The sequence below is a fragment of the Chrysochloris asiatica genome, unplaced genomic scaffold (assembly GCF_000296735.1).
Source record: "Chrysochloris asiatica unplaced genomic scaffold, ChrAsi1.0 scaffold00007, whole genome shotgun sequence".
NCBI lineage: Eukaryota > Metazoa > Chordata > Mammalia > Afrosoricida > Chrysochloridae > Chrysochloris > Chrysochloris asiatica.
The window spans coordinates 23,154,152-23,180,665 of record NW_006408525.1 but is presented as its reverse complement, the minus strand read 5'-3'; the positions used below and the strand labels follow the sequence as shown (position 1 = coordinate 23,180,665).

General features: G+C 50.9%; 3 protein-coding genes across 3 annotated transcripts in view; 1 reads left to right on the top strand and 2 right to left on the bottom strand.

Annotated features, from left to right (window-relative positions):
* Window positions 1–12,511, bottom strand: part of OSBPL7 (oxysterol binding protein-like 7) — a 17,967-nt gene extending 5,456 nt beyond the window's left edge. The window contains exons 1-18 of the mRNA XM_006832522.1: window positions 12,343–12,511; window positions 10,908–11,066; window positions 10,676–10,798; window positions 10,444–10,497; window positions 9,767–9,880; window positions 9,348–9,458; window positions 9,128–9,245; window positions 8,470–8,573; window positions 8,124–8,216; window positions 7,912–8,044; window positions 7,738–7,832; window positions 7,470–7,565; window positions 6,621–6,758; window positions 5,994–6,084; window positions 5,241–5,488; window positions 4,926–5,063; window positions 3,171–3,234; window positions 2,981–3,059 (exon numbers count right to left, since the gene is read on the bottom strand). Of these exons, the coding sequence (XP_006832585.1) occupies window positions 2,981–3,059; window positions 3,171–3,234; window positions 4,926–5,063; window positions 5,241–5,488; window positions 5,994–6,084; window positions 6,621–6,758; window positions 7,470–7,565; window positions 7,738–7,832; window positions 7,912–8,044; window positions 8,124–8,216; window positions 8,470–8,573; window positions 9,128–9,245; window positions 9,348–9,458; window positions 9,767–9,880; window positions 10,444–10,497; window positions 10,676–10,798; window positions 10,908–10,982 (1,874 nt within the window). The 5' untranslated portion in view covers window positions 10,983–11,066; window positions 12,343–12,511. The remainder of the gene's footprint in view (window positions 1–2,980; window positions 3,060–3,170; window positions 3,235–4,925; window positions 5,064–5,240; window positions 5,489–5,993; window positions 6,085–6,620; window positions 6,759–7,469; window positions 7,566–7,737; window positions 7,833–7,911; window positions 8,045–8,123; window positions 8,217–8,469; window positions 8,574–9,127; window positions 9,246–9,347; window positions 9,459–9,766; window positions 9,881–10,443; window positions 10,498–10,675; window positions 10,799–10,907; window positions 11,067–12,342) is intronic.
* A 3,323-nt stretch (window positions 12,512–15,834) lies between these two features.
* Window positions 15,835–21,853, bottom strand: MRPL10 (mitochondrial ribosomal protein L10). Its single transcript, XM_006832521.1, has 5 exons — window positions 21,802–21,853; window positions 19,306–19,475; window positions 17,194–17,358; window positions 16,817–16,961; window positions 15,835–16,091 (listed from the first exon to the last, which is right to left on the bottom strand). Exons 1-5 carry the CDS (start codon window positions 21,851–21,853, stop codon window positions 15,835–15,837), a joined length of 789 nt encoding a protein of 262 aa, XP_006832584.1.
* Window positions 21,854–22,269: 416 nt separating this feature from the next.
* LRRC46 (leucine rich repeat containing 46) lies at window positions 22,270–26,104 on the top strand. Its single transcript, XM_006832520.1, has 8 exons — window positions 22,270–22,279; window positions 22,380–22,485; window positions 23,188–23,296; window positions 24,455–24,501; window positions 24,731–24,840; window positions 25,003–25,072; window positions 25,331–25,479; window positions 25,743–26,104. The coding sequence occupies exons 1-8, from the start codon at window positions 22,270–22,272 to the stop codon at window positions 26,102–26,104; spliced, it is 963 nt and encodes a 320-aa protein (XP_006832583.1).
* The last annotated feature ends 410 nt before the right edge of the window (window positions 26,105–26,514 follow it).

Genomic DNA, 26,514 nt, shown 5'->3' with positions numbered 1-26,514 from the left:
AAAAAAAAAAAAAAAAAGTTGGAAGGTACACACACAGTCACTATACCAAAAAGAAATGGTTGATGTTTAACCATTTCAAGGGGAACCATATGACCAAGAACTGATGGTACTGAAGAAAGACATCCTGAAGGCACTGTGAAAAACAAGCCTCCAGGAATTGATGGAATAAAAACTGGCCTTTTTTAACAGAATGATGCAGCGCAGGAGACATTTACTCATCTATGCCAAGAAATGTGGAAGACAGCTACCTGGCCAACCAATTGGGAAACATCCATTCCAGAGAAGTGGCGGTGGTGGTTATGTGCCATGGAGTCAGTTCTGGCTCATAGAAACCCTGCATAGGGTTTCTGAGGCTGTAAACTTTATGGGAGCAGAAAGCTTCATCTTTCTTCTGAGGAACAGTTGGTAGTTTTGAACTGCTGACCTTGAGGTTAGCAGCCCGATTCATAACTACTATGCTACCAGATCTCCTGGTCTTATGGTAAGTGTTCCTTATACAGTTCTCCCTGGGGTGCTGTTCGACAGAGACTGTGGTCACCACCTGATTCTGAAACACAAATATTTTTATTCTTTCAAACATCCAAGGATTGTGGAAATCATCAAATGATATCATTAATATCACATGTAAGTACAATTTTGCTAAAGATAATTATTAAAAATGGTTGCAATAGTACATCAACAAGGAGCTGCCAGAAATTCAAGCTGGATTCAGAAGAGGATGTGGAAAGAGGGATATCACTGCTGATGCCAGCTAGATCTTGGCTAAAAGCAGAGAACACCAGAAAGATGTTTACTTTTGCTTTATTGACTATAAAAAGGCTTTTGACTGTGTGGACCATGACAAACTATGGGTAATATGCGGAAGAATGGGTATTCCAGAATACTTCATTGTGCTCATGAAGAATCTGTACACAGACAAAGAAGCAAAGCAAGCTTTGTCAGAACAAAGCAAGGAGACAGTGAATGGTTTAAAATCAGGGAATGTGTGCACTAGGGCTGTATCCTTTCACCATCCTTATTCAATCTGTATGTTGGGCAAATAATCTGAAAAACTGGATTATATGAAGAAGAAAGTGGCATCAGGACTAGAAGAAGAACCAGTAATAACCTGTGATATGCGGATGAAACAACCTTGCTTTTTGGAAGTGAGAAAAAAGAGGGCTTAAAATACTTACTGAGGAAGATCAAAGACTACATCCTTCAGTATGGATCATACTTCAATGTAAAGAAAAAAAAAAAATCCTTACAACTGGACCAATAAACAATAGCATGGTAAATGGAGAAAAGATCCAAGTTGTCAAAGATTTCATTTTACTTGGATCCGCAATCCACATTCATGAAAGCAGGAGTCAAGAAACCAAGCATCGTATTGCATTAGGCAAAATGCTGCAAGAGACCTCTTTAAAATGCTCAAGCGTGAAGATGCTACTTTGAGGACTAAGGTATGCCTTACCCAAGCCATGTTATTATCAATTGCCTCATATGCACATGAAAGTTGGACCACAAATAAGGAAGACTATAAAAGAATTGAGGCATTTGAATTATGGTATGTGAGAAGGATGTTAAAAGTACCATGGATTGCCAGAAGAACAAATAGGTCTGTCCTAAAAAACGTATAGCCAGAATGTTCCTTGGAAGCAAAGCTGGTGAGACTTTGCCTCTCATACTCCCACCATGTTATCAAGAGGGATCAGTCCCTGGAGAAGGACATCATGCTTGACAAAATGGTGGGTCAGTGAAGGAAAGGAAGACTAAAGAGATGGACTGACACAATAACACCAATGACATCAACCACAACAACAACTGTGAGGATGGAGCAGGTCCTAACAGTTTTCCTTCTGTTGTATATAGGGTCATATTGTAAATGAGTCGGTTCCAACTTAACAGCACCTAACAATAACAAAGGAGCTCTGGTAGCATAGTGGTTACGAATCGGGCTGCTAACCCCAGGGTCATCAGTTCGAAACTACCAGCTGTTCTGTGAGCGAAAGATGAGGCTTTCTGCTCCCATAAAGACTTACAGCCTCGGAAACCCTGTACAGGGTCGCTACGAGTCGAAACCAACTCCACGGCACGCAACAACAACAATGGAGTCTTGGTGTGGTGCTGTGGGATACAGCATGGGACTGTAAGGTTGGTTTGAACCACAAGATCTGTGGTTTAATCTCACCAGCCGCTCCTTGGAAATCCTATACACTGTTGCTATGAGTTGGAACTGACTTGACAGCATTTACCAACGACAACAAAACCACTAAGTGGCAGAACTAAGACTCCCACCTAAGACTTCAAATCCAGGCTTTCTCATAGTCCCTGCAATGACAGTTAGCTCATTGTACAGGTTGAGGGATCCGGAAGACTTTGTTAGACCTCTTCCCTCTCTGGCGTCAATTGTCCCCCCACTATCTGTAACATAAGCTAGATGTTTTCAAATGTGGTTTGTGGCCCATTCGTCCTGAAATCAAGATAGGTTTCAGTGTGTGTGTATGTATTTCCATGTGTTATGTGCTAGCTTGTAGTATCAAATGTACTTCTTACTGTGAGTCACGGTCCAAGAAGTGGGAAAGCCCACCAAATCAGATGACCTCTAAGGGCCCTTCCAGCTGGACCATTCTAAGAGCGTCACCTTTCTTTACTGACAACTGCTGTAAATACAGGAATCCTGGGTGGTGCAAACAGTTAGGCACTAGACTACTAACTAGGTTAGCAATTCAAACCCACCCAAAGGTATCTTGGACTGAAAGTCTGGAAAACTTCTTCCTAAAGGTGCCATATGGAGTGGTTCTACTCTGCACACAGGTGGCCATGAGCCAGAATCCACTTGGTGACAACTGAAGGGCAGCAGTAGCTGTGGATCTAAGTGTAAAATGTGCAGATACTGCCCCACCCCAATCAGCCTCAAAGCAGACCTTTCCAGTCTGTCTCCACGGCCCCTGCTGCACCTGTGGCCTGGGCCTGGCTGCTGGGAGCTCAGAATACGCACCTGGGCAGGCTGACGTGGACTGTCCCCACTGGCACGATCTCCAGGGATTTGCCCCAGAACTTGTTCTTCCACTTCATGTCTGGAATGGGGGTTTGGGGAAGGAGAGGAAAGAACAGAGATAAAGCCAGAGAATGTTCTAGCCCCTCCCCCACCTGCCCCGCACCCCAGGGCCACCGCCCCCACTTCTCACCTTGCCAGAAGATGAAGTTCTCAGACTCTGCGTGGCACGCTGAGACAGGGGGGTGGTGGGATACCTTGGTACAGAGATGATGTTCACTGAGGACCTTGAATTCTGTTCCTGACACCCATGGCCTCCCAAGTCCCTACCTGAACCCCAGTTCCCCTGCAAACCAAGCTTGCTAAGTCTTTGGCCACTACCCAGACTCCATCCCACCAGCTCTCTCTTCTCTTCCCCACAAGGCTCTCAGGCTGTCTCTTCTCACTCGCTCCCTACCAACCTCTTACCAAGAGGTGCCCCATGATCCCTGTTCAAGCCTATAGACTCCCCAACTGTGTTGCTGGCCCTCCCTGAAACACACCCTCCCATCTTCCCTGGCAGTCACTTCCCCCAGCAGCCTCCACACCACACCCTTGAAAGCAGGCTTCTCCTCAGAGCATCGCCACATCTGGACTCTCCATTCCGACATCCCATAGCCTACCCTCCTTGCCTCTCTCCAAATGCCATAACTTCCCCTGCTCTGGCCAAGACATCCAGCTCCCTGAATAATCTGCATTTTTCTTTACTTTTCTTTTTTTTTTTTTAAATCTTTACTTTCCTCCACACTTACTATAAACCCAGTCTCTGCCCTCATCCCTTCTCTGAAACCTTCCTCAAAAGGAACCCAATGGTATCCCTCCCATACACAGCCTAAGTCCGGGAGACTACCTCTCATCCTCCTTCTTTTCTTCCCTACCCCCTTCAGTGATCCTCCTTCTTGTAGTGCTCCCCACCTTCCATCTGTGCTCCTCCTCCCCAGACAACCCACAGTCGACCCTACCATCTAAACTGGGTGTTACCCTGACTATTAGCTTCACCCAGTACCCCTGAGGAGTTCCATGCCCATTTGCCCCAAAGCCTACTGGATACATTCCCTAGGAAGTCACACCCAACATAGACCATGTGTCTCTCTAATTCACATACCTTAATATACTTTCTAGCTTGCCAAATGGCATGGCCACCATCTACTCAACTAGAAATTTGAGGCCCCGCCCAGACTTGTCCCTCTCATTAGCCACTTCCCCCATCCTGTTGACCACAGGATCCTAACAAAGAAAAGATCAATATCTCTTGATCCCATGGCCTAAGTGCAGGACCGCATTGCTCTCACAGTGGTGACTGAAATGGCCTCCTAATGGCCTCTCGGGCCTTCCCCCTGGCCCCCCTCCTCACTGACTGAGTGTTCTCTGTGACGTGCAGCTCTGAGCCTTCAGGGTAAATGACAACGCACAAACACCACCTCCTTTCCTACACACACAGGCTCCTTGGGGTCTCGGCCCCCAGTCACACCTGTAACTCTTGCCAGACAAACTCCCTCCTCTCCATTCCTCCCTGCTGCCTGGGACATCCCATTCTCCCCACTTTCTGGTATTCATGGTCAACTCCTATTCATCCTGTAAGACTTAAAGTACAGCCTCATCCCTAGAGCATGCTTTCCCATGGGGAGCTGGATAACCTCCTAGAGGCTCCCAGGATCCTACCTCTAGACCCTTAGGACATGTAACAGTAACTCCCTGTTTCAACAATCTGTCTGAGCACTAAGTGGGAGCTCCTGGCACAGTCATGCACCTCCCCAGCACATGGTACAGGACCTGGTACCAGCAGGTACCCTGTGCTTCTTCCCCTATGCCCTCGGTCCTCTGGCCCCCGGCTTCTCCTCCCTGAAGCTTGGGCACTGTCCCTGCTCCAGCACCTCTGAGCCCATGCTTGAATCCCAGGGACCCACACCTGCTCACTGATGAAGCGGAAGCCTCGATCAGGCCGTTCACACTCATAGGTCTCCCCCAGAACAGGGTTGAAGGGCTTACAACCCGCTCGGTGGTACGTGGAGGAATAGGCAGAGACAGCAAAGGCCGCAACAAACACCTGGTTGGGGAAGTGGGGGAGGGATGGGAGGGTAAGTGACAGGGGCAGTGTCACTGAGCAGGGGTCATGCCCAGAGAAGAGGGATCCAGGATATGGGATGCCACCCTACTTGGAACAGGGTCTGGGGGCCCTGCCCAGCCAAGCTTTCCTGGGGCTGGGGCCTGGGGGGGCAGGTACCATGCGCTCGCAGGGGTCCGCCGTGCGGCTGGCTTGGTCCAGGAGGCTGCTGTATTCAAGCTCCTCACAGAGCCGCTGCAGAGTGTTCAGTGGCTCGTTGAGCTGCACGGGCATCGAGACCTTCGACAGGTCTTTGCCAATGTTGTTACGCAGGATGTTCCACAAGCTCACGTCAGCTCCAGGCCCACTGGCTGCTGGTAGACAGCGGCGGCGGGGCGGCCCAGCAACTCTCCCTGGAACACACCCCCCTGGGGCCCAGCACAGATTGTCACTGTCCCTCTGGGTCTCAGATGCAACAGCCCACACACCAGGCCAGGCCAGGCTGCTTCCAAACCTCCCGAGGTGCTTGCAGATGTAGATGTTCTCAAGCCCCAGGTTTCCTGACCAGTTCCTGGGGACTGAGAGGACAGTCCCCACTGCAGGAACCCCACATCCCTGGCCTTCTGTGCCCTTCCTTAAACAGAAACAGGCACTGGGATACAGATTATTTAGCCCATTTTACGAATGAGGAAACAGATTCCAAGAAGTTAAATAAACGAGGCTTCAGAGTGGTCACATGGGATCCCAACTCAAGCCTCCAGCTTCCTGGCCTGACCCTGACCTGGAATATTCCCCGACTCACACCTTCACCGTCATTACTTCTGCGATCACCTCTGGAGTCAACACCCAAATCCACAAGGGACTGCCTCCCCATGGGGCCTGGGCCATGGACAACACCACCTTTCTCCCTCTCTGTCCGCGCCCGGCTGGCACCTTTCTGACAGCGCTCGGTTCCCCTGAAATCCAGCACCTCCTCGGACAAGCTGGTGGTGATTTCACTGGTACACGATTCCTCCTCTGAGCCCTGAGCCAGGACAGATGACAGGCCGGGCAGACTGTGCCCCCCGGCAGCTGGGCAGTGCCCAGGGCCTGGCAAGAATCTGCCCAGCTAGCCCTTTAGTGGGAAGGGGAAGAGAATGTTTTTGTGGGGGTCTGAGTCCTAAGACATGACCGGGGGACGTGGCATCACAGAGCATGCCTGGCCACCTGGTTGAGGGGAAGACCCGGCCCTACGACTTGGTGGGAGGAAGTGCAGGGACTTAGCAGGTTGTAAAGAGAAGAGCCATTGAAGAGTGGCTGAGACTCCGAGTCAAGGAGTGCTGAGGTGGAAACAGGTCACAGGAAAATGACTGGGGTTGGAGTTGAGGCAGTAGTTTCTGGAAAACCCACTGGGGATAAGGTATGTCAAGCTGGGAGAGTTCTCAGCAAGGCCCCGCAGGTTAGGACATGTTCCCAAGGAGAGCGGCTAAGGCAGTTAGGAAGGCCTCAGACTTATAGACACTAGCCTCTCAGGACCCCTTTCTATTCCCAGGCCCTTCACCTTATTGCCTCCTCCCTCACCTCATTCTCAGAAGAGCTGGCGGAGAGCAACACCTCACAGGCATCGAAAAACTCCGTGTGAGAATCGGCGAGGGACAGGACGCTGCTCTGGGACAGCTGGGGGGTCAGCTCCCGCCCCTTCATGTACAGAGCTTCTTGCTGTGGGAACCAGAACACTGTGAGGCCTCAGCAGCCGCATCGTGAGAGCTTGCCCTGCTGGACAACTCCCCGCAGGGCAGTGCAACTGACCCCATCACAGTCTGAGTGTGACCCTGCCTATGAGCAGAAGGGAGAGGCACAAGGAACTGGGGGTTGGGAGGAGTGGGTAGAGGAATGAACACCAGCTGGGAGTAAGGGGACAAAGGTTCCATTGCTGCTGGCACTGCCTCAGAGTCCGCTCCAATCCCTATTCATGCATTAACTCATTCAGTCTTCAAACCACCCAACTTTTCACCCCCACTACCCCCATTTTACAGATGCAGACACTGAGGTTAAGGATAACAAAGTTGGCACACAGCGACAACACTGAGTATGACCCCTAAGGTATGGCCCCAGAGGATGGCACAAACCACGGGAGTTTGTGCCAAAACATTAGACAGTTCGAGTCTCAGTTTCCTCAACTATTACTGATGCAGAAGAACAGGACTGGACTCTGAATTAGGAGTGAACGTGTGCTGTACGTGGGTGAGGACTGAGCAGGATGCTGCCGCTGAGGTGATGATGCCAGGGAATAGGATGGAGCTCAGATCTGTGGGGTCTGCTTCAGGGCTGGAAGCCAACCTTGCCTGTTCCCCTCACCACCACCAGGCTATAGCTTTGCTTTAGAAAGAAGGCCCAGGAGAAATGGTCTGACAGTCCACCGCTCCTCACCTCTTCAGGGTTGAGGGAACTGAAGGAGTCCGCAGTGGTGTCTGAGGAGATGGATAGTGAATGCATGCGCCTCTGGCCAGCTGGAGCCTCAGAGACCTACAGGGAGAGGTGAGGGGGCGGGTGCCAGGAGGAGGGGGCCTCCCCACCTACAGAGACAGCCTCTGCCAGGCCTCCCTGCTCCAAGCCAGGTCTTCCCTCAGTCCCCCAGGCCTGCATTGCTGAGCCTCAAACCCTCTCTCCCAAAGTCACCCAGTTCCCCTAGCCTCACCCCCATCCTTGAGAGCTCTGAGCCCGGGGGCAGGTCCCTGAGTCGGTCCCATTCCGCGGTGAGTGCGGCCAGCACGCTGCTGAGGGAGCTGTGCACTGGGGGCACACAGCAGGTTGTCAGACTCATCGCCTCTCCCACCTGACTTCCCTGGCCGCCCCTCTAGCACATACTCACCCTTCTGGGCCAAGGCCCAGAAACTGCGCTGCAGATGGCCATAGTCTTGGGGTGGCAGTCCTCGAGGGCCTGAGGGGTCCCGGGACTCCAGGTAGCGACATAGGTTGGGAACAGAGCCATGGAGACGACCAACCTGTAGTGGGGGGTGAGGATTCTAGAGTGTCATCTTCCTTCGGGGCACCCCACCGCAGCACCTTGGGGCATCACCTCACCCGCCCAATGGTGTCGTCTTTGGCGAAGCTCTGTGTGCACCACATGCGGCTGGTCCGTTTTCCTTTCTTGGGTCTCTCGGTCGTCACAGAGGCCTGGCAAAGCAGGTGTGGGACTTTCACTCTCAAGGTGAGGGAAGGGCAGACAGCCCCAAAGGGAAGACCAACATGGTGGCAGATGCCTGAGCCAGGAGGAAGGAGCTGCTCCGAAGGAGAGTTTGGACAAAGGGGCAGAAAGGCAACTTGGCAGGTCCTAGAGAAGACCATGACTGTCCCAGACAAGGGATGGGGATGAAGGCAGCAAGTGGGATTGAGGCCTTGGTGGGACCTGCCTCCATCCAGGCCCTACCTGGTGTGTGGGGATCACAGGGGCCGATGGGATCCGGTGTAGGGACTCCAGGCTCTGAAGCAGTCGGTGTAGTTCCTGAAGCTTCCCTTGACATTTGGAGAGTTCTGGGTAGAGAGCAGATGAGGAAGTCTATCTCCCAGTACCAGCCAGAGTACCCCAAAGTTGGTCTCTCCCTTCCTTCCTCCTCCAAAGATTTCACTGAGCAGCCAGGAAATCCTGGCAGTGCCTTCCCACCCCCGATGCAGTGCACACCCTTTAGTTTGGCTGTACCTGGCTTCCTGCGAGTGCCTGCATCCAATCCTCCCCTCCAACTACAGATCACGTGTAATCTCCACTCCCCTCACACAGGCCTTACTCCAGGACCCAAGCTTCTAGAGCACACCCATTCCCTGGCTCCACTCCAGGCCCTGTGTTGACATCCAGTATCTTCTTTTCTGTGAATCCAGTATCTAGTCTGTGGCTGAAGGCCCGAGCCCTGCCCTCCTCTAAGACTGGGACTCCCAGGGGAAGGCCAGAGCCCACCTATCAGCTTAGAGGCAGAGGCTGTGTTTCCCCCATCAGAAAGGGCCTCCCCAAAGGCAGGGATAGAGTTAGCATGCCCCTGCTTTGTGACCACTAATGCACCTAGACCCAACAGTGCACTGGGCCAGCCCCTCACCATAAGAGCAGCGGTCTAGCCCATCACTGTCTCTCAGCCAGGAAGACACCTTCTCCCGAGGTCCAACTCCAGGTAGGGCCGAAGTGCTCCCCACTGTGGGAAGCTGACCACCAGTAGCCTGTGCAGTGAGTTGAGGGTCAGGAAGGCTGGTGCCCAAGCTCCCCACAGCCACCACCCTAAGTCACCACTTCACCTGTCCCTGCCCCCAGGACCATCTGACCTTCCGGTGAGTGTTGCCAGGCAGTGGGCCGTGGGGCATGTCCAGGCACTGGGCCAGGCGATGGGCACGAAGCTGGGCCACCCAGCTCTGGAACATATCTTGGGATTTGATCTATAAAAGAGAAAAGAGGGGAAGGGATGCATGGAAGAAGCAACTGCTTTCCAGGGACAAGAAGTCAGGGCTCTGATGCCCAGGCAAGCAAGGCTTCTCCCTGCAGCCCCCAGTTCATGTAAAGTCCCCCTCTCAGGAAGGTTGAACACTCAGCTCTGCATCTGGTCATGTGACAACCAACAGCACAAGCTCATCTGCCATTGGCTGTTTTATATAGTGGAATACCTGCTTGTCAAACTCAGGGACAGTCCACCGACCCTCTCCTGTGTGCCCCAGTCCCCTCTGTCAGACTGGTTCCCAGATATCACCTTGAGGTGGTAGATGTTATCTTCGGTGTCAAGATCAATGCGTTGAGCCTTTTTGTTGATCGACATGACAGACAGTCGGACATCAATGGAGCCGTGGAGCTTCCCCTTAGTGATCTGAGGTGGAGGGGACTAGTTTTAAGCTCCAAGCCACAAGTCATCACTTCCCTGAGTTTCAAGGGTCAGGCAGCAAGCTCACACTCATTCTCAAGCCACAGTGTTGGTAGGAACTTGTCACTCTCCCTGCTGGGTACAGGTCACCTTGCTACATCAAGTCACATCCTCAGCTCTATGAAGACAGAGCAGGGAAAATATTCCCAGCCTCAAAAATCTGCCAGACTGAGGTAGTCTTAGAGAGAACATGACGTGGGGGGCAAGGACGAGGACCACTGAGCTCTCCTTTCTTGAGTACCTTTTATATGCCAGTCGCTGGCCAGACAGCTTGATCTGTACCATCTCTATTAGCATGACACCAACTCTACACACTCACATTCCCACTCTCCCCACCTTAGAGATGAGGGAACTGAGGCCCAGAGAAATCATGTGTCCAAGATTACACGTGCAGCAACTAGTGGGCCTGGAATTCAGACCTGCTCTGTCTGCCCCAGGTGTCCCTGGCCTGCCTGAGGCATTCTGGGGCCAGACTCCTCCCTCAGTCCTGAGGCTAGGCCCCGACTCACATCTTGCCTAGTAGTTGCGTAGTGCAGAATCCCGTCCTCGAGCACAAAGTACCTCTGTGACGTTACCCAGGAGGCCGATAGGAACGCGTGTGGGGAGGAGAGAAACCACAACATACACTGTTCTACTCAAACACAGTACTGCCCTGCAGCTTCCCCTACCATTTCCATCTCACACACCTGCCCACACCATACCCCCGCCCCCACCATTCCCCGTCAGCCCTGCCAGCCCTACCTTGTGCCAGCCCTTCAGGGGCCACTTCCTCTTCTTGAGCAGGTGGCCTTCCTGCCTCTCAGGCATGATACCCTCCAGCCTGCCCCGAGGCTCTTCCACCACCTCCCACAGCTCCGAAGGGGCCTGCAGTCCAGCACAGAGAGGGCCGGTGAGGCGGCTAGTGAGGCCACCACATCCATTCCCTCCCTGTGGGCCAAGCTAGGCCCCACCATTGCTCTCCCATTCCCCAGACCTGCTGAGTGCTGCTGGGTTTTGAGGACTGAGTGCTCTCGGCCAGGGAGGGAGGGTCCCTCTCTTGGAAGTCCATGGAGAAGGGAGAGGCCGCTCCCTGCTGAAGACTCAGAGCAGGGCAGAAGAGGGAGGAAGGAAGTCACCTTGTCCGGAGGGGGCCCTTGAAGGAAGAGAGACAGCCCATTGGCTCAGCTCCTGCCATCACCTTCAGTCTTCCCACCCCAAACCCCTCCTGCACACTCTGGGATTGGAGTTCACCAGCAGTCTTCCCTGCACCTGCCATGCCTTCCCGCTGGCCTGGCCTGGTCCTGGGTGGGTCTCCTGGTCCACACCCTCTCCCTACAGCCACTGCACCAGCAGGCTTGTGCTGAGAGGCCAAGAGGTTCACACAGCCCCACCTTGGGCACACACGCCTGGGCTTCAGGAAACACACAGAACTTTCTTGGGAAGACTCCCTGAGAGTGTTCAGAAGTGAGGCAGAGGAGAGGAGGGGAGGGAAGGAAGAGGCTCCAAGAAAGGACAGGGAGTCAGAGGCAAGATCTCAGCCTCACTGCCTGTGCCTTAGGACCCTCTATGCCCCCATCACAGCCTGGAGACACCTCTGCCATGGCGGCCCTGCAGAGTCTCCCCAGGTCCTTCACCCCAACTCCACACCAATTGCTCTCCATATCCTCTAGTTCTTTGGCTCCCATTTCCTACAGGGGGAAACTGAGCCCAGAGCCTGCACCTGTTTTTTCCTGTGTCTCCTATCAAGCCTCTCCCCATATTTTCACTTGGACTCTCAGTGCCCCCAAGTCTTACCTTCCCCATTCTACTATTCCAATCTGAGGGGCTCCTAAGAAGTATCACCCCCCTGGAGAGAGTGGGAGACTGGGCAGGTGGACACACTGGGCAGGAGAGGAGATAGCCCTGATCATGCAAGGTCTGATCAAGTCACACAGCAGTGCCCACGGCTCTGGCACCAGTCCCGGCCATCCCAGCTCCCAGGGCCATCAATAATGCAGGAGGCTGTGTGTGTGAGCAGGGGGAGGGGACTGGAGGGGCAAGACCAGCCCAGATTACCTTCTGGAGCCAGCAAGCACCTGAGGAGTGAAGGACAGGAGGGGACAAGGAGTAGGGGAGGCCGGGAGAGCAAGGCAGATGGGCCCCTGCTGCCAGAGGATGGCCCAAGGTGGAAACTCCTGCCTCTGGCTATTTAAAGTTCCCAAACTCTTCCAGTGTTGGGATATTTCTGTGGCCTTTTGCTGGTCCCGTGGATCGCCTGGTCCCTCACACTGCTTGCTGGTGGAGGTGGGGGTCGGGAAGAAGGTGGGGGTCGAGGTGACAAGTGAGCAGCCTTCCCCACCTCTATTCCCGCCCGGCTCTGGAGGCACAGACCTGCCCAGCTTCAGGTGGGCGCCTCCCGGAGATGTCAGCTGTGCCACACTGCCCCTTACCCCAGGGTCCATGGACGCCAGTGCTCCTTGGCCCGTGCACTGCTCCACCTCTGAGTCACCGTCTCCGACTTGCCGGCTCCCTCCTTTCAGAGCTCAGCAGTGGCAGCAGCTGCTGCAGGAACCAGGAAGGAAGGAGACGTTGGAGCCTCCCCTCCAGCCGGATCTCCCCACCTCCCTCTCCACTGTCCCCTCCTCCCGCCCAGCACCGCCGGCCGCTCAGCTCTGCCCCCCTGCTCCCCGGAGGACTCAGGACTGAGCAGGCTCCACCAGCCCTGATGTGGCTCGGGAGCCGGGGCACCATCCCCAGTGGGACCAGTTTCAGGTAGAGCAGAGACGACAGGAAGCTGCTGGCTTCAAGCCAATGGTGGTAAAGGGCTTATTCAGACCATGGTGGCCAAGACCCCAGTTAGTGCTCAAAGCCAGTTCTTTATTAACTAGTGCTGCTCGGTTTACATTCTGAAGAGATGGCAAAATCTGAAGCGAGCACATGTATCAGGTTGATGGGGAAGGGGTGTGATACCTCCTCTGGGGCCAGAAGACTGCCAAGAGCAGTCAGCAACGCAGTCACTGTGAGACACCCAGGAGTCCTTCTCCCCCCACTCCTCACTGACACTGCTTATGGTATAACATCCCACCAACTCAGGCCCCATGTGGGGGGCCCTGGAAGTGCCTGTGCATTAAAATAAACCCCAGCGCCTGCTAAATGCCAGGTATTCAGCTCCAATGAAATTTTAACTGGTGAGGAAGATGAGAAACTCATTTAAATAAATGTGGAAAAAACAAGCAGCTGTTAACTGCAGTTAAACAAGTTTCTGGAAAGAAATGAGCTATTGGACAGATCTGAGCATGCCAGAAGGCCAGGTTCTCCTTTGATCCTAGAAATGACCTAGATGACTTTCTCATCCACCTGGTCCCCATCCAGGACTTGGTTTCCCCTTAAGGTCCTTATAGAGGACACCTGCTCTCTGCTTTATTTGGGACCTCTGCTGGACTTTGCCAGGAGGGGCTCTTGAAGGCAGGAGTTGGCAGCCTTGGCCAGACTGACTCTGGCTTTCGGATGCTTCCAGAGCCTTTTAACTCACTTCCTATTGATTAAGCATCCCAGGCACATGGCACAGAGCTGGGCAGGCCACAGAAGAACAGTTCAGAGCATGACTGCCAGGGGTACACACCCAGAATGAAGGAAGCTGTGGCATTCTCAAAGTCCAAGAAAGACTGCTGACCCACCATCTCCCTGGGTCACCCCGATCTGTCCAGCATGGACTTCCCATTATATACTTTTCTCCTGCTAAGAGCTGCTGAGTCAAGACTTGAGATGAGGTTTCTGGCTTGAATCTACCCCAGAATCCATTAGTAGAAAATCTTCGTTTTATTTAAAGGCACCCTGGTAGCACAGTGGATTACACATTAGACTGCTAACCACAAGTCAGCAGTTTGAATCCACCAGTGGTTCCAAGGGAGAAAGATAAGGCTTTCTGCTTCCATATAACAGCCTTAGAAACCCTAGAGTCCTCAATGAATAGAAACTGACTTGACGGCACACAGCAGGAGTTTTGTTCAGTCCTGGCTGAAATACATTAGCTACTGGGCAAAGCTACCAGCTGCCTTTAAAAGGTTCCCATTGCTCTCATGGAACCCAGACTTCCTGAAGCCATGTTGTTGTTAAGTGAGATCTAGTTGGTTCCAACTCATAGCAACGCTGTATAGGGTTTCCAAGGAGCAGCTGGTGAGTTTGAACCGCCAACCTTGTGGTTCAACCCGACCTTGCAGTCCCAGTGCTTTATCCTACAGCACCATAAGAAGACTCCTCCAGAATGTTTCAAGATAATCTAGTGCTGTAATTTTTGCTGGTTTATCCTGAAGCCATAGTGGCTGGATGAACGCCTGAAAACTATTGTACTAAGATAATCTTTAAACATTTACCCAAAAAGATCTGAAGTCTTAAACCAAACAATAACTAAGACCAAAATCCAAGTCCACAGCCATCAAGTCAGTTCCAACTCAGACACCCTACAGGTCAGAGAAGAACTGCTCCTGAGGGTTTCCAAGGTTTGGAGGAGAATATTGAAAGTGCCATGGGCTGCCAAAAGAACCAACAGATCTGTGTTGGATGAAATGCAGCCAGAGTGCTCCTTGGAGGCTAGGATGGCCAAACTTCGTCTCTCATACTTCGAACATATTGTCAGGAGGGACCAGTCACTGGAGAAGGATATCATGTTTGGTAAGGTGGAGGGTCAGAGAAAAAGAGGAAGACCCCCCAGAGTGATGGATTGGCCAAGTGGCAGCGTCGATGGACTCAAGTGTGGCAATAATAGTGAGGTTGGCCTAGGATCAGGCAGTGTTTCATTCTGTTGTGCATTGGGTCACTATGAGTCGGTACCAACTCAATGGCACCTAACAACCACAAATCCTGATAGGAGCAGACAGCCTCCTCTCTCTCCCATGACCAAACAATAGTCTTAACCATCTAAAAGGGATCAAACTGACAACAACAACTCAAAAGATTAGGGAGGAACTTCCGGGGGCTATAAGTGTCAGTGGGGGAGAAACAGCTCAGGAGGGTGAGAAAGTTTGCACAACTTGAAGAATGTGATCAGTGTCACTTAATAGTACACGTAGAAAGTGAATTGGTATACCAAGTTCTGCTGTGTATATTCTCAACAAAAAAGACATGCCATTTGTGGGCGTGACAGAGGAAAGTAAAGGGAAGAGATTTTCTAGGAAGAGAAGTGGGGAGTCAGAATTGAGAGATCACCCTGAGAATAAATCTGCATAGAGGATAAGCTTAGAAGCAGCAAGTTAATGATATTTCATTTTATTACCAGGCAGAGCTCCCAGCATCTTTCACAACATGGCACAGATCACGAGCAGAGAATTAATCGCCGAGCACACTGGGGACCCACTCTGGGACTCTCATGAGGACGGGCTAGTGGAGAAATTCAGGGCAGAGGTCTTGAGAAGCAGACACCCTGGTTCAATTCCCTGTTCTGCCACTTACTAACTGCATGACCATGTGCCTCACAATTAAGGTCTCTGGCCCTTCATTATCTCCTCTGTGAAATGGGAATAACCTGGTGAGGAATGAAGGAACTAAAACACATAAAGTGTTTGGTGCCAGGCACACAGAAGGCTCTTAACAGATGCCACTGTTAGCACATTATTCAACTGAGCTGTGTTCAGAAGAGGGTAGGCTGGGGTGGGGGACACTGACAGCTAGGGGCAAGTGACAAGGAGGCAGAGGGCAATATCTTCATCTTTTCAGCATCTCTGCCTTGGGCCTGGAGATCTGAAATGGGCTTTGCTTCTATCATGTCCTAAACTCAGAAAAGCAAAGAACAAGCAGAGTCGTAAACAGTCTCTGCTGGAAACTGGAATCCCTCTGCACTGTAAGTGGAAGCCCCTCCCTGTCCCACATCCTTCTACGTCTCTGAGGAAGGACAGCACACTCGATAAGAGTCAGAGAGTCTTTATGGCAGGACTGGGAATAACAGGCTATGAATCCGGAACAGAGTCAGGAAGGTCCAGCTTCCCATTAGCCGGTTCGATGGAGTTCCCTTCACGTTGCTGTCTGACGTACTGATCCAACAAGGCAATCAGCTGGTGGGGCTGGTGCTGAAGCAGAGAGTGAGTCTGGGCCATCAGGAGGCTGAGTCCTCCTACCAGCTCCCCCTGCACCGCGGCCAGGCTGGGAAGCTTGGAGTAGTTGATGAAGCCCTGTCTGCTGAGGATGGTGTCATCAATGCAGCCACCTAGAAGAAGCTAGGGTCAGCTGGGCTCCCCACAAATGCCCTTCTTGTCTGAAAATGATGTTGCAACCCTAGGAAGTTCCTCACCATTCTCCGCATCCCAGCCTTCCCTGGAATACTGGTTCCCATGTGGCCCCAATTCCTCCCTTAATACTTTCTTTCAAAAACCTCTGCATAACATGTGCCACCTGGCCCCAAGTCTGACTAGGTCAGTGTTTCCCAAACTTTACTGAGGAATCATGGAATGAGTGCATGTGTGCACTTGTGAGGAGCTCATCACACACAGACCTTATAAATGCGAACAGCCGGGGAGGTACTCAGTATTCTCTGGAATAAGCCCCTCCAGTATATCTTCCCATCAGGGAAGTCAGGGGGACACTGCTTACTGTTCTTTCTTTGGGCTGTTTTCAGTATCCTCATCTGGGAAGGTCTCAGCACCCACTAACACCAGTATTCAACTTCCTCTGCCCACAGTGCCCAGGACATCTTCCTCCCACCTTCTCTAGTCTTCCCTAAAGTGTAGAGGTGACGTCAGTAGTGTGAGACTAACACAGCTGTCTGAGTGCCAGTCAGCCCTCAGCAGTGATGGCGACTTAGGCCCCATGTGTGAAAAGGCTGTTCCTCCAAGGATGTCCATGGTTCTACCCAGACAGCCTAGCATATGGTAGCAGGCTGCAGAGGCACCTGCTCCCCCGGCACCCCTTCATCTGACAGTGCTGCTTGTTCACCTAGCAGTGGCAGGAAAGGCACACTCTTCAAGATCCGAACCATCTCCTTGACTTTGGGCTCTGCACTGACCAGCAGCATATTGTGCCCCACAAACAGGGGCAGCAGGTTCTGGTACTTGGATTTCTCCAGGTAGGGCTTCAGAACCTGGAATAGCAGAAAAGAATGGCTTACTGGGGAGGAGAGGGAGGAACGGTCACAAGTGGTCTCAGGCTGAGGGAGCAACCCCAGGGGTCTCCTCACACTCTATCTGCAGCGTAGGCACCAGAGACTAGAGGGCTGCTTGTAGAGAGAAGATTAGGAAATGCCACGTCTAGGGAGCAGATGCTGGGGGCTGGGGAGAACACAGGCTACCCATGCCAGAGGGCCCACTGCCTACCTGGCTGGGGAAGATCTTCATCAAGATCTTGTGTTTCCGCAGCTGGTGCCTTAAAAGGAGCTTGTCCTCTGCACTCAAAGCCACATTCTGGCAGACGGCGATCATTCGGTTGTCATGGAAAACAGCTGCTATCTCCCGTCGGAGCAGCCGGATGAGGCCTGTCTCCTAAAGTCAGGAATGGACAGCCACAGGGCATAAGCTGCCTCTCTCCTCCTTGTACCCCTTACACACACATGTCCAGTGATGCCCAACATGCATCGGGAACAGGTAGGACAGCTGACCCTGGTTCTCTGAGACATGTTAGACTTTTCACTCCCAAGCTTTCTGCTTACACTAGCTAACCACACCCCTTTAGAGCAGAGTTTTCCTGAGAACATTCAGCCTCCCTGGACAGTCAGCATCTACCCTAGTCAATATTACTTGACAATGGTATTGTCCAAATTACTTCAATCTCCCTTACATTGTACTCATGTTGAATTGTATTGCCAATTACAGACACAAGACAACTCTGCTATAGTATTCATTAAAAGTTGAGACATTTTCACAAAACAAGACTTCATTTTATTTAAAGTGTTTCTCAAAGTTCAGAATTTGTGGACTCAGGAACATATTCACTAACTTCTACAAACACCATTTAAGAGATTTCCCCCCCCAAAAGTAATGATGCTAAAATTTATTTAGACAGTAGAACACCTGGAATTCATGGTGATCTTTGCAGAATTTCATGGAAATATTAAGATACATGAGTTTCAATGATGGAAGACTCATTATTGTGTTAAAGCTCGGCTTCACATCATCTCTGCCCAACATAGTGGCTACTGGTCACAAGTGGCTACTTCCACTTAGTAACAATTACATATATTAGATATTCAGTGCCGCGGTCACACTTGCCTCATTTCATGTGTTCAGTAGCTACATATGGCTACTGGGAAAATTCTCTCCAATGACTTCTGCCTGAGCTTGGGGGGTAGGAGGAGGAAGAGAGGCTGTTAATCACGTATAGGAAGGGAAGAGCTAAGTCCTGCTGAAAGAGTCCCAGCCACCAAATGTGGTTTGGTAAGCACTGCTCCACAGCCTGCCCCTCTAGGGCTCATTTAAGACAGCTCTGCTTTCTTCTGTTAGTCCTGGAGGGACTGCTGCCGAATGACTTACATCATGGCTTCATCAGTATCTGACATCTGACCCAAACCCCTCGGGCTACAGTTGCTGCTCAGTTACCCAACTTCTAGCCTCTATGGGGAGAACAGCGAACTAGTCCTCGAACACCAAGAGACACTCAGAAAACTACAATTTATTAGGTACTTACAATAACAGGATCCATCATTAAAGTGACCAATTCTCTACTGGACTTTCTGGTTTGTTTTCCTTAAGGACAGAAAAAAGCCTTATCGTTCCTCCAGAAAACTGTGATTGCTTCAATGCCTTTTAGGGCAAGAAAGATACTCTGCCCTGCCCACATTTGCTTGGGCAGCTTCACACAGACCTTTTTTGGAGACAAGTAACGAACTAAGCAAATTCAGTGGACCTTTTTGATTCACAGAGCCCAAAAGCCAATACAAAATCAAGAGTTGTTTTTTTTTTTTTTAACATTTTATTGTGAATTGAGTGAAGGTTTACAGAACAGATCATCAGTCCCACATTCAACAAATCATACACTTCATGTCCTTAACAATGATTGCAATCTCTTCCAGGCAGCATCAGTTAGCAGTATTTACCTCTACTCATTTTCTAAACTCTTGCACTCTTTTCAGTGTCCTCCACTACCTCCATCTTTCCTGTGTGCAGATTTTAATTTAAAGTACCTGAACCATGGGGTCAAGGAATCCTGGTAGAGCTGTAAGATAAGCACTGAATTGCTAACCATAAGGTGGACAGTTCAAACTCACCAGCCACTCTGCTGGAGAAAGATGAGGCTTTCTGCTCCTGTAAAGATTTATAGCCTCCGAAACTCTATACAGGGTCACTCTGACTTGAAATGAACTTAACAGTGGGTGTGGACCATGGGCTCACAGTAGGGAAGTGGAGAGATGATGGCCTCAAACCCTGCTTCACTAGATCATTTGAAACCACCATCCCCCTACCAAATGCTGCCCACCCATTTGTCCATCTTACCTCCTGGGGAGGGCTGGGTGGAGGTGACAGGCATCTTGGGTTGATGACAGGTTTGGGCGGTATATATTCAGTCAGAGCCATAAGCTTCTGCCGCTCAAAGTGCATCACACGATGGTGGCGGGTAACAGCCTTGGAACCATAGCGGACAGTCTGGAGGGTGGGCAGCCGGCCTAGGAGGGGAGATGGCAATGTAGCTGAGACAGAGCCTCCTAGAGACCCTAGTTTTCCACAGAAAAAGAGTAGACTCTCTTGGCAGATACAACCACGGCTCACAGAACTCAGCAGAGCTGGACAAGAAATTTCCTGCCAGAAACCCTGACTTCTCAAATTTCATCTTTTCTCTGAATGGGTGAATCTAAGTCTATCTATCACTTGGTCCTTGGAAAACCCTAGCCCTCCAGTCTATCTTTATGTGCAGAGATGAAAGGAAAAAAATTGAGATCACAGAGAAATTATTTTGAAAACATAAAAATGGGGGGAGGGGTGCACAAACTTTTTCTTAAATGGCCAGAGAGTACATGTTTGAAGTCTGGGAGCTATACAATCTGTTACTACTACCTAGCTATGTGACTAGTATAAAAGCAGCCATACACAATATGCAAACAAGTAGGTATGTCTGTGTTCTAATAAAAGTTTATCAGCAAAAACAGGTGGCTAGCCCTGCCATCGTTTGTCACCCCTTGGTCTAAGCCAATGGTTCTCAAAATGTGGTCCCAGACCAGCAACATCAGCATGACCTGGAAACACACCTGAATCAGGCACTCTGGGGATATACAGTGTTTTAACAAGCACTCCAGGAGATGCACTCAAAAGTTTCAAAACCACTGCTCTAAATTCTACTCCCATGATTTGGGGGGGGAGGGGGGGGGAATCACATAACCTTTACAGCTCCCCCAAATGAGTCTCCCTTTCCTCCTCCTCTTCTGGATCACAACCTTCAGCTAGAGAGCACTCCGCGGAAAACAAAAAAGCGACTTGAAACTCCTGAGCAAAAGTGATCCCTTTGTCCTTAACACAACAGCCAAGGCTGAAGCGTCCCACTTTCAGTCCTTTCCAAGGATAGGATGGGATTGCAGGAAAAGGTTCCACTAGAAAGTGGCTCTAACACATGGAGACCATGAAGATTTGCCGGCACAGAGGCTTATTGCCAATGGTCATAAAACAGAACTTTTAAAAGCATACACTCTGGAGCTAGATGAAACAGATTGCAATCTCTCTCATGCCACTTCTTAGGTACAGCCCTGAATTGTTCTGAACCATGGTTTCCTCTTCTGTGTTTCCGCGGAGTCATTTCTGACTCAGAGTAACCCTGTATAGGGTTTCCAAGGAGTGGCTGGTGAGCTTGAACTGCAGCGCCACACCAGGACATAATCATGCTTTCCTCTTTTAAGATTTAAATGGATCATGCGTGTAAACACATTTATCACAGTGCCTGGCTTAAATTAAGTGCTCTAATTCATTCATTCAGCAAATAATCTATGGCACGCCTGCTAATGTCAGACCCGTGCCACCTGCTGGCCATGCTGAATGAACATGTCGTTGATTGAGTAGGTTCCAACTCACAGTGACCTTTTACAGGGATTCTGAAGAGTGACTGGTGAGTTTGAACCACCGATCTTCCAGTTGGCAGTCCAGTGTTTATCCTACAACGCCACACCAGGACTCCAGTTGTGCCCTTTTGGAGTTGACAATCAGAAAAGGAAAGCGAATAACCAAATGCAAAATTACATACCTTGATAGGGGCTAAGGAGTTAATAAACAGGAGCAAGACAGAGATTAGCAGGGGAAACCTGCTTTGCAGAGGGAGGAGGGAAGGTCCAAAAAGTGTTATTTAGGCGTAGTGGTTACGAATCGGGCTGCAAACCTCACGGTCATCAGTTCGAAACTAGCAGCTTTTCCGCGGGAGAAAGATGAGGCTTTCTGCTCCCGTAAAGATTTACAGCCTTGGAAACCCTGTACAGGGTCGCTATGAGTCGGAACCGACTCCTCGGCGCATAACAACAACAACTAGGACTAAAAAGAAAGCACCATAAAAGCTTCAAAAATTGGAACCTATACGGAAACCTGACAGAGAAGGAACATTCAAACATTTTTTACTAAAACAAGAGATTAAAAAGTGTTACGCTTCATTCTGTCAACGGCGGAAAACTTTCGAGACCCGGAATAACAAGGTAGTCCCACTGAGCTCTGGCTCTCACAGGTGTCGCTGAGGTGGGGAAGGGCTCTTGTCCAAACAAAGGCAACTCTGGGGATAGGCAAGGTTTAGTGAAACTCAAAGAGAGACAGTTTAGGGTGTAAGGATCAAATACTGTTGTTGTTACTGGGATCGTAGGAAACCGTATGGGGTAAAGTGGTCGGAGATCTTGTCTACTGGGGTCAGGGGTTAACGGGAACTGTCAGAGTTGGAGATTAAAGGAATCTGTAATAGAAGATGGGAGATGAGGGTTAGAGCCGGCGGACCGGATCTTGTCCGGGAGGACTTGGGCTGCTCCTTACCCGCCTGGGGCAGGAGACCTCCTCGCAGCATCCCAGCCACGGACACGGCCATCGCCACCGGAGGAACGGACGGGTACCGAGAGGAGACGGAAGAAGCTAAGGATTGTGGGGCAGCGAACCCAGGGGCCGGAAGCAGTGGGCGAATCCGCCGGCGGAAGCAGTAATCCGCATGCGCTGAATCCTCCAACTGCTAGCCTGCCCTCCCCTTCCCACCTGGCGTCCGGTCTCCTAGCAACAACGCCCTAACTCAAGGAACTGCCTATTCGTTCGTTGCCTTGGGTCCGCATCGCTAGTTAATTACAATGCTCCAGTTGCTACCAACGAAGCCCCTCCAGATTCCTCAAACCCCAGACTTTACACTTTGATTTACTTTTGTTTTAACATCCCGGGTTCCACCATCCCACTCTCCTTCTGAGTTACTACACTCCCTTTTCTTCCCTGCTGTCCCAGGACTTTTAGTTTCAGATCATGCCTGGAGGTGAGTAGGGAGGTGGGATGGTAGGTAGAATAATTGGACAACCGTGGGCTCTGGCTTCCAGGAATAAGAAAATGTGACAGTTGGTGTCACCTCTTCACAGCTAAGCCTGCCCAGAGTCCAGAGCAAGGGGGCATCTGCATCACGGAAGCCCTTATCACTAAGCGGAACTTGACCTTCCCTGAGGACGATGATCTGTCTGAGAAAATGTGAGTGGGGGTTTAAAAATTGTGACCCTCTTTACTTATTCCAAGGAACCTCGTGGCGTAGTGGGTTAAGCGTTGGTCTTCTAACTTGAAAAGCAGAGGTTTCAATCCACCAGACTCTTACAAGATGAGGCAGTCTACTTCCTTAAGACTTATTGTAAAGTGCCATCTAGTCGGTTCCGACTCATAGCGACCCTGTGTAGATTTTCCGAGGAGCAGCTGGTGGGTTTTCAATCGCCAATCTTGTTTCAGTGCATTATCCTGCATAGCCACACCAGGACTTACAGCCTCAGAAGCCCTATGGAGCACTTCTAGTCTGTCTTAAAGGCTCGCTATGAATCGGAATTGACTCGATGGCAGTGAGTGGATTTACTTACTCCACACATGCAATCAGTGGTTATGTCCTGCTGATCAAAATCCCTCAACAACTTAGGGGACACTGAGCTGCTGTTAAGAGTGATGGGGAAATGTGGGAATGGTTCATGGTGATGGTTGAACAACATGAACATATAACACTGAACTGTACATGTGAATCTTGTTAAAATGGCAAATGTTTTTGTTGTCTATATATTTATCACAAATTAAAAAAAAAAAAATCACTCAGCCATCTAACCCTCTCTGAAACACTTGCCCACTTCCCATCTTCTGGCTAAGAGACCACAGAAATGGCATCCAGTGACACCACTTTGCCAACTTTTCTCCCAGGTTTCACACCCTTGCTGAACTGCAGACTGTCCGCCTGGACCGGGAGGGGATTACCTTTATCAAAAATTTAGAGAGCCTCCAGAATATTCACAGCCTCTATCTGCAATCGGTAACTTCTCGCCTCCCTGCTCTCCATTCTATCCTTTGCCTCCCGCCTCCCCACACCACTCCTTTAATCTATCTAAGACCAGTCCCTGGAGAAGGATATCATGCTTGATAAAGTGGGGGGTCATTGAAAAATAGGAAGACCCCCAACGAGATGGATTGACACAGTGGCATCAGCAATGGGCCCAATATAGCCATTATGAGGATGGCCCAGACCCCAGCATTGTTTCGTTTTGTTGTGCATAAAGTCGCTGAGTCAGAACCAACACTACAGTACCTAACAACAAATCTGAAAGGATTAGAGTCCTGTTGTGATGCTGTAGGATAAGCACTGAACTGCTAACTCAAAGGCTGGCAGTTCAAACCCACCAGTCACTCCTTAGAAACCCTATACAGGGTCGCTATGTGTCAGAACCAACTTGGATGGCACTTTAATAACAGCAATCTGAAAGGAGTTATTAGGACCTGACCATCTTGTTCATTCCCTGATGGTTTGGGCCAGCTGACCTTCATTTAAATACCCCAAGTTGAATCGGGAATTCTCCTGAGTTGAAAGATTCCCCCATCCCCCAAGAATAAATCCTGAACAGGCTCTTGAATCACTCTTATTGTATCCTACACTTGTCTTGGTCTAGATTTCTTGTGTCTACCCTAAAATTCTTGTGTTTATAGCTCAAGCCCATTTTCTATTTTGAAGAAGATGGAAGAAAGAACTAAGAGGATTCTTTTGTACTTTTCAGAACCATGAGGGCTATTTCTTGTTAGTTGGCTTTTAGCCTTCTCCAGGCTGCATATCACCAACTTTCTTCACTTTTCCTTTAGAAATCAAATTAATATATGATCTTTGTTCCCTCCCAGTGTGCAAGGCACCAAGGCCATTTTCACTTCCCTGTCACTTGATTTCCTTCTCTGATTCCTAGATTACTCTTTGGTTATTTGGTCAGAACAGTATACTTAAGTTTAGCCAACCCTAAGTTTACACCCTTATCCAGTCACCTGGACAAAGTAAATCAACCCAAAGGCAGTGATGACCATTTCAAGGAGTGCGCTGACCATTCCCAGAATGGTACTTCTCTAACTGCAAAAGTAGATGACCTGGGACCCTTGTCCCTCCCAAAAGCTGACCTCAGCTTGGTTTACCCATCTTGATTTCTTCCTGCAGAATAAGATCCAGCAGATTGAGAACCTGGCCTGCATCCCCTCACTGCGGTATGTAGGGCAGGGGAGGGGTGGGAAACCCCGCAACACCCAAGGAACTGCCTCAGACTTCGTCAAGCCTGGCTCCTTGGTTCACTAAGACTAGCTCTGCTTCTTTCATCCCCAGAGGGCCACTGGTCTTCTAGCTGCCTAGCAGGGAACCCAGGCACCTGGTTACCTCCTCTTTCTCCAGCTGCTCTGTGATTCAGCTGTGTTTCTGCCCCCTCTCTTCCTCCTACAGCTTCCTGTCTCTGGCAGGAAACCGCATCAAGCAGGTGGAAAACCTTCTCGACCTCCCATACCTCCAGTTTCTGGACCTTTCTGAGAACCTGATAGAAACACTGAAGCTGGGTAGGCGTGCGTTTGCCCTGACGCAGAGAATGAGTCCTACAGGGGGCCTCCCTTTTCTCTGCCTGCCCCACCCCCACACACATTCTCCAGGGTGCTGTGCAAAGGGGCACTTAGGTTGGAAGATAGCTGTAAGCTCATTGCCCCTTGCATTGGTGTATGCAGATGAGTTTCCCCAGAGCCTTCTCATCCTCAACCTGACCGGAAACAGCTGTACCAAGCAGAATGGCTACAGGTGAGAAAAAAGGCTTTCTCTCCACCTGCAAACCTGGGGCACCTTCTCCTCTCCCACCTCAGCTCAAGTCTGCCCCTTTCCACAATCCTAGCCCTTAGCCCTTAGCCCTTACAGGGTGGCCACAGGCCCCGTCACTATCATCTAGCTTGTGAGCCACCACACCTGGGACTAGGGAACTGGGACTGTGTCTTCATATTCCTCCAGACTCCCCATCCAGAGAGACCCTCCTGGGTGACTGCTCTTCTTTTCACCCTGCAGGGAGCTGGTGACAAGAGCTCTACCACTGCTCCTGGACCTAGATGGACAGCCTGTGCCTGAGCGCTGGGCCTCGGATGAGGAGAAAACCTCCAGCGATGATGAAGATGAGGAATTCCCGGAGCTGAGTGGCCCGTTCTGCTCAGAGCAAGGTGATCCAGCCTACCAGAGCCCACCCCTGCCCTGGTGGCGGGGACAGGAGACAGGGGAGGGCGCAGGGAGTATGAAGCTTAAGATGGTGGTCCCAAGTACAGATCAGCATTTGTCCAGAGGTGGTGGACGGTACAGGTGCGGTAGGGATGCAGGTAACTCAGACCCTTCCCACTAGAGACAGGAGGCCGGATGTGTTCAGGGGGGTCAGCCAGGAACCTTTTCACTGAGCCTGGGGCCCCTCTACCACTCTGGGCCCTCCCAGGCTTCTTCAAGGACCTGGAGCAGGAAATAATCAGGCATAAGAAGCACAGGCAGCAAGCAGCCCTGACCGAGCACCTCCTGAGACTGGAGACACAGCTCACGCTCACAGACCTCCCCCGGCCGCCTGAGGAGCTCATGGCCAGGGACAGCAGCCCGCTTTTCCCTCCCAGGCAAGGGAAGAAGACTGAACCCGCCTCCTTGCCACAGACATCCGCCACCAAGAAACCTGGCAATCTGGCCTCCCTGGGCCAGAAAGGTCCTGCCCAGACAAGGAAGGGAGCCAGGGCAGCCACAGCCCCCAAAGCCTCCCTGACTAGGGTCCCCAGCACAACCAAAACTATGACCAAGAAAATCAAGAAATAAAGTGTGACCTGTCTATCAGCAAAGCCACAGGAATGAGGGAGGGAGATGCTGATGGGACATCCCAGTGCTCTCAGGAGCCCATCCCTAATAAAGTGTCTCTGAGCCTTGACTAGGTCTCTGGTGTCACTGGGGGCATCTCAGGGACAGCCATCATGATTGGCATTGGGAAACAGCCACAGAAAAGACAAAGCTTTGAAGATCAAGTTTCTAAGTTTTTAGGCATGCCTTCTCAGGGCCCCCACCTGGCGTGTGTGCGTGTGTGTGGTGTGCGTGTGTATACTGCAAGAGGTGGGCACCACCTTGTAGAAGATGCCATCTCACAGTGGGCCTGAGTTCAGGGACACGTCCTGGGAGTGGCCTCCTAAGCTCAAGGCCAGGAACCAGAGCCTGAGGTTTCAATTCTCCCCCTA

Bases quoted from the DNA above. Each gene is read 5' to 3' on its own strand.
- MRPL10 (XM_006832521.1), bottom strand. From the start codon at position 21,853: ATGGCCGTGTCCGTGGCTGGGATGCTGCGAGGAGGTCTCCTGCCCCAG. The intron at 16,962-17,193 runs GTAGGCAGTGGG...CTGCTATTCCAG, and splicing joins TGAAGATCTTCCCCAGCCAG to GTTCTGAAGCCCTACCTGGA. The intron at 16,092-16,816 runs GTGAACAAGCAG...AGCTTCTTCTAG, and splicing joins GCCTTTCCTGCCACTGCTAG to GTGGCTGCATTGATGACACC.
- LRRC46 (XM_006832520.1), top strand. The intron at 24,502-24,730 runs GTATGTAGGGCA...TTCCTCCTACAG, and splicing joins GCCTGCATCCCCTCACTGCG to CTTCCTGTCTCTGGCAGGAA. The intron at 25,073-25,330 runs GTGAGAAAAAAG...TTCACCCTGCAG, and splicing joins ACCAAGCAGAATGGCTACAG to GGAGCTGGTGACAAGAGCTC.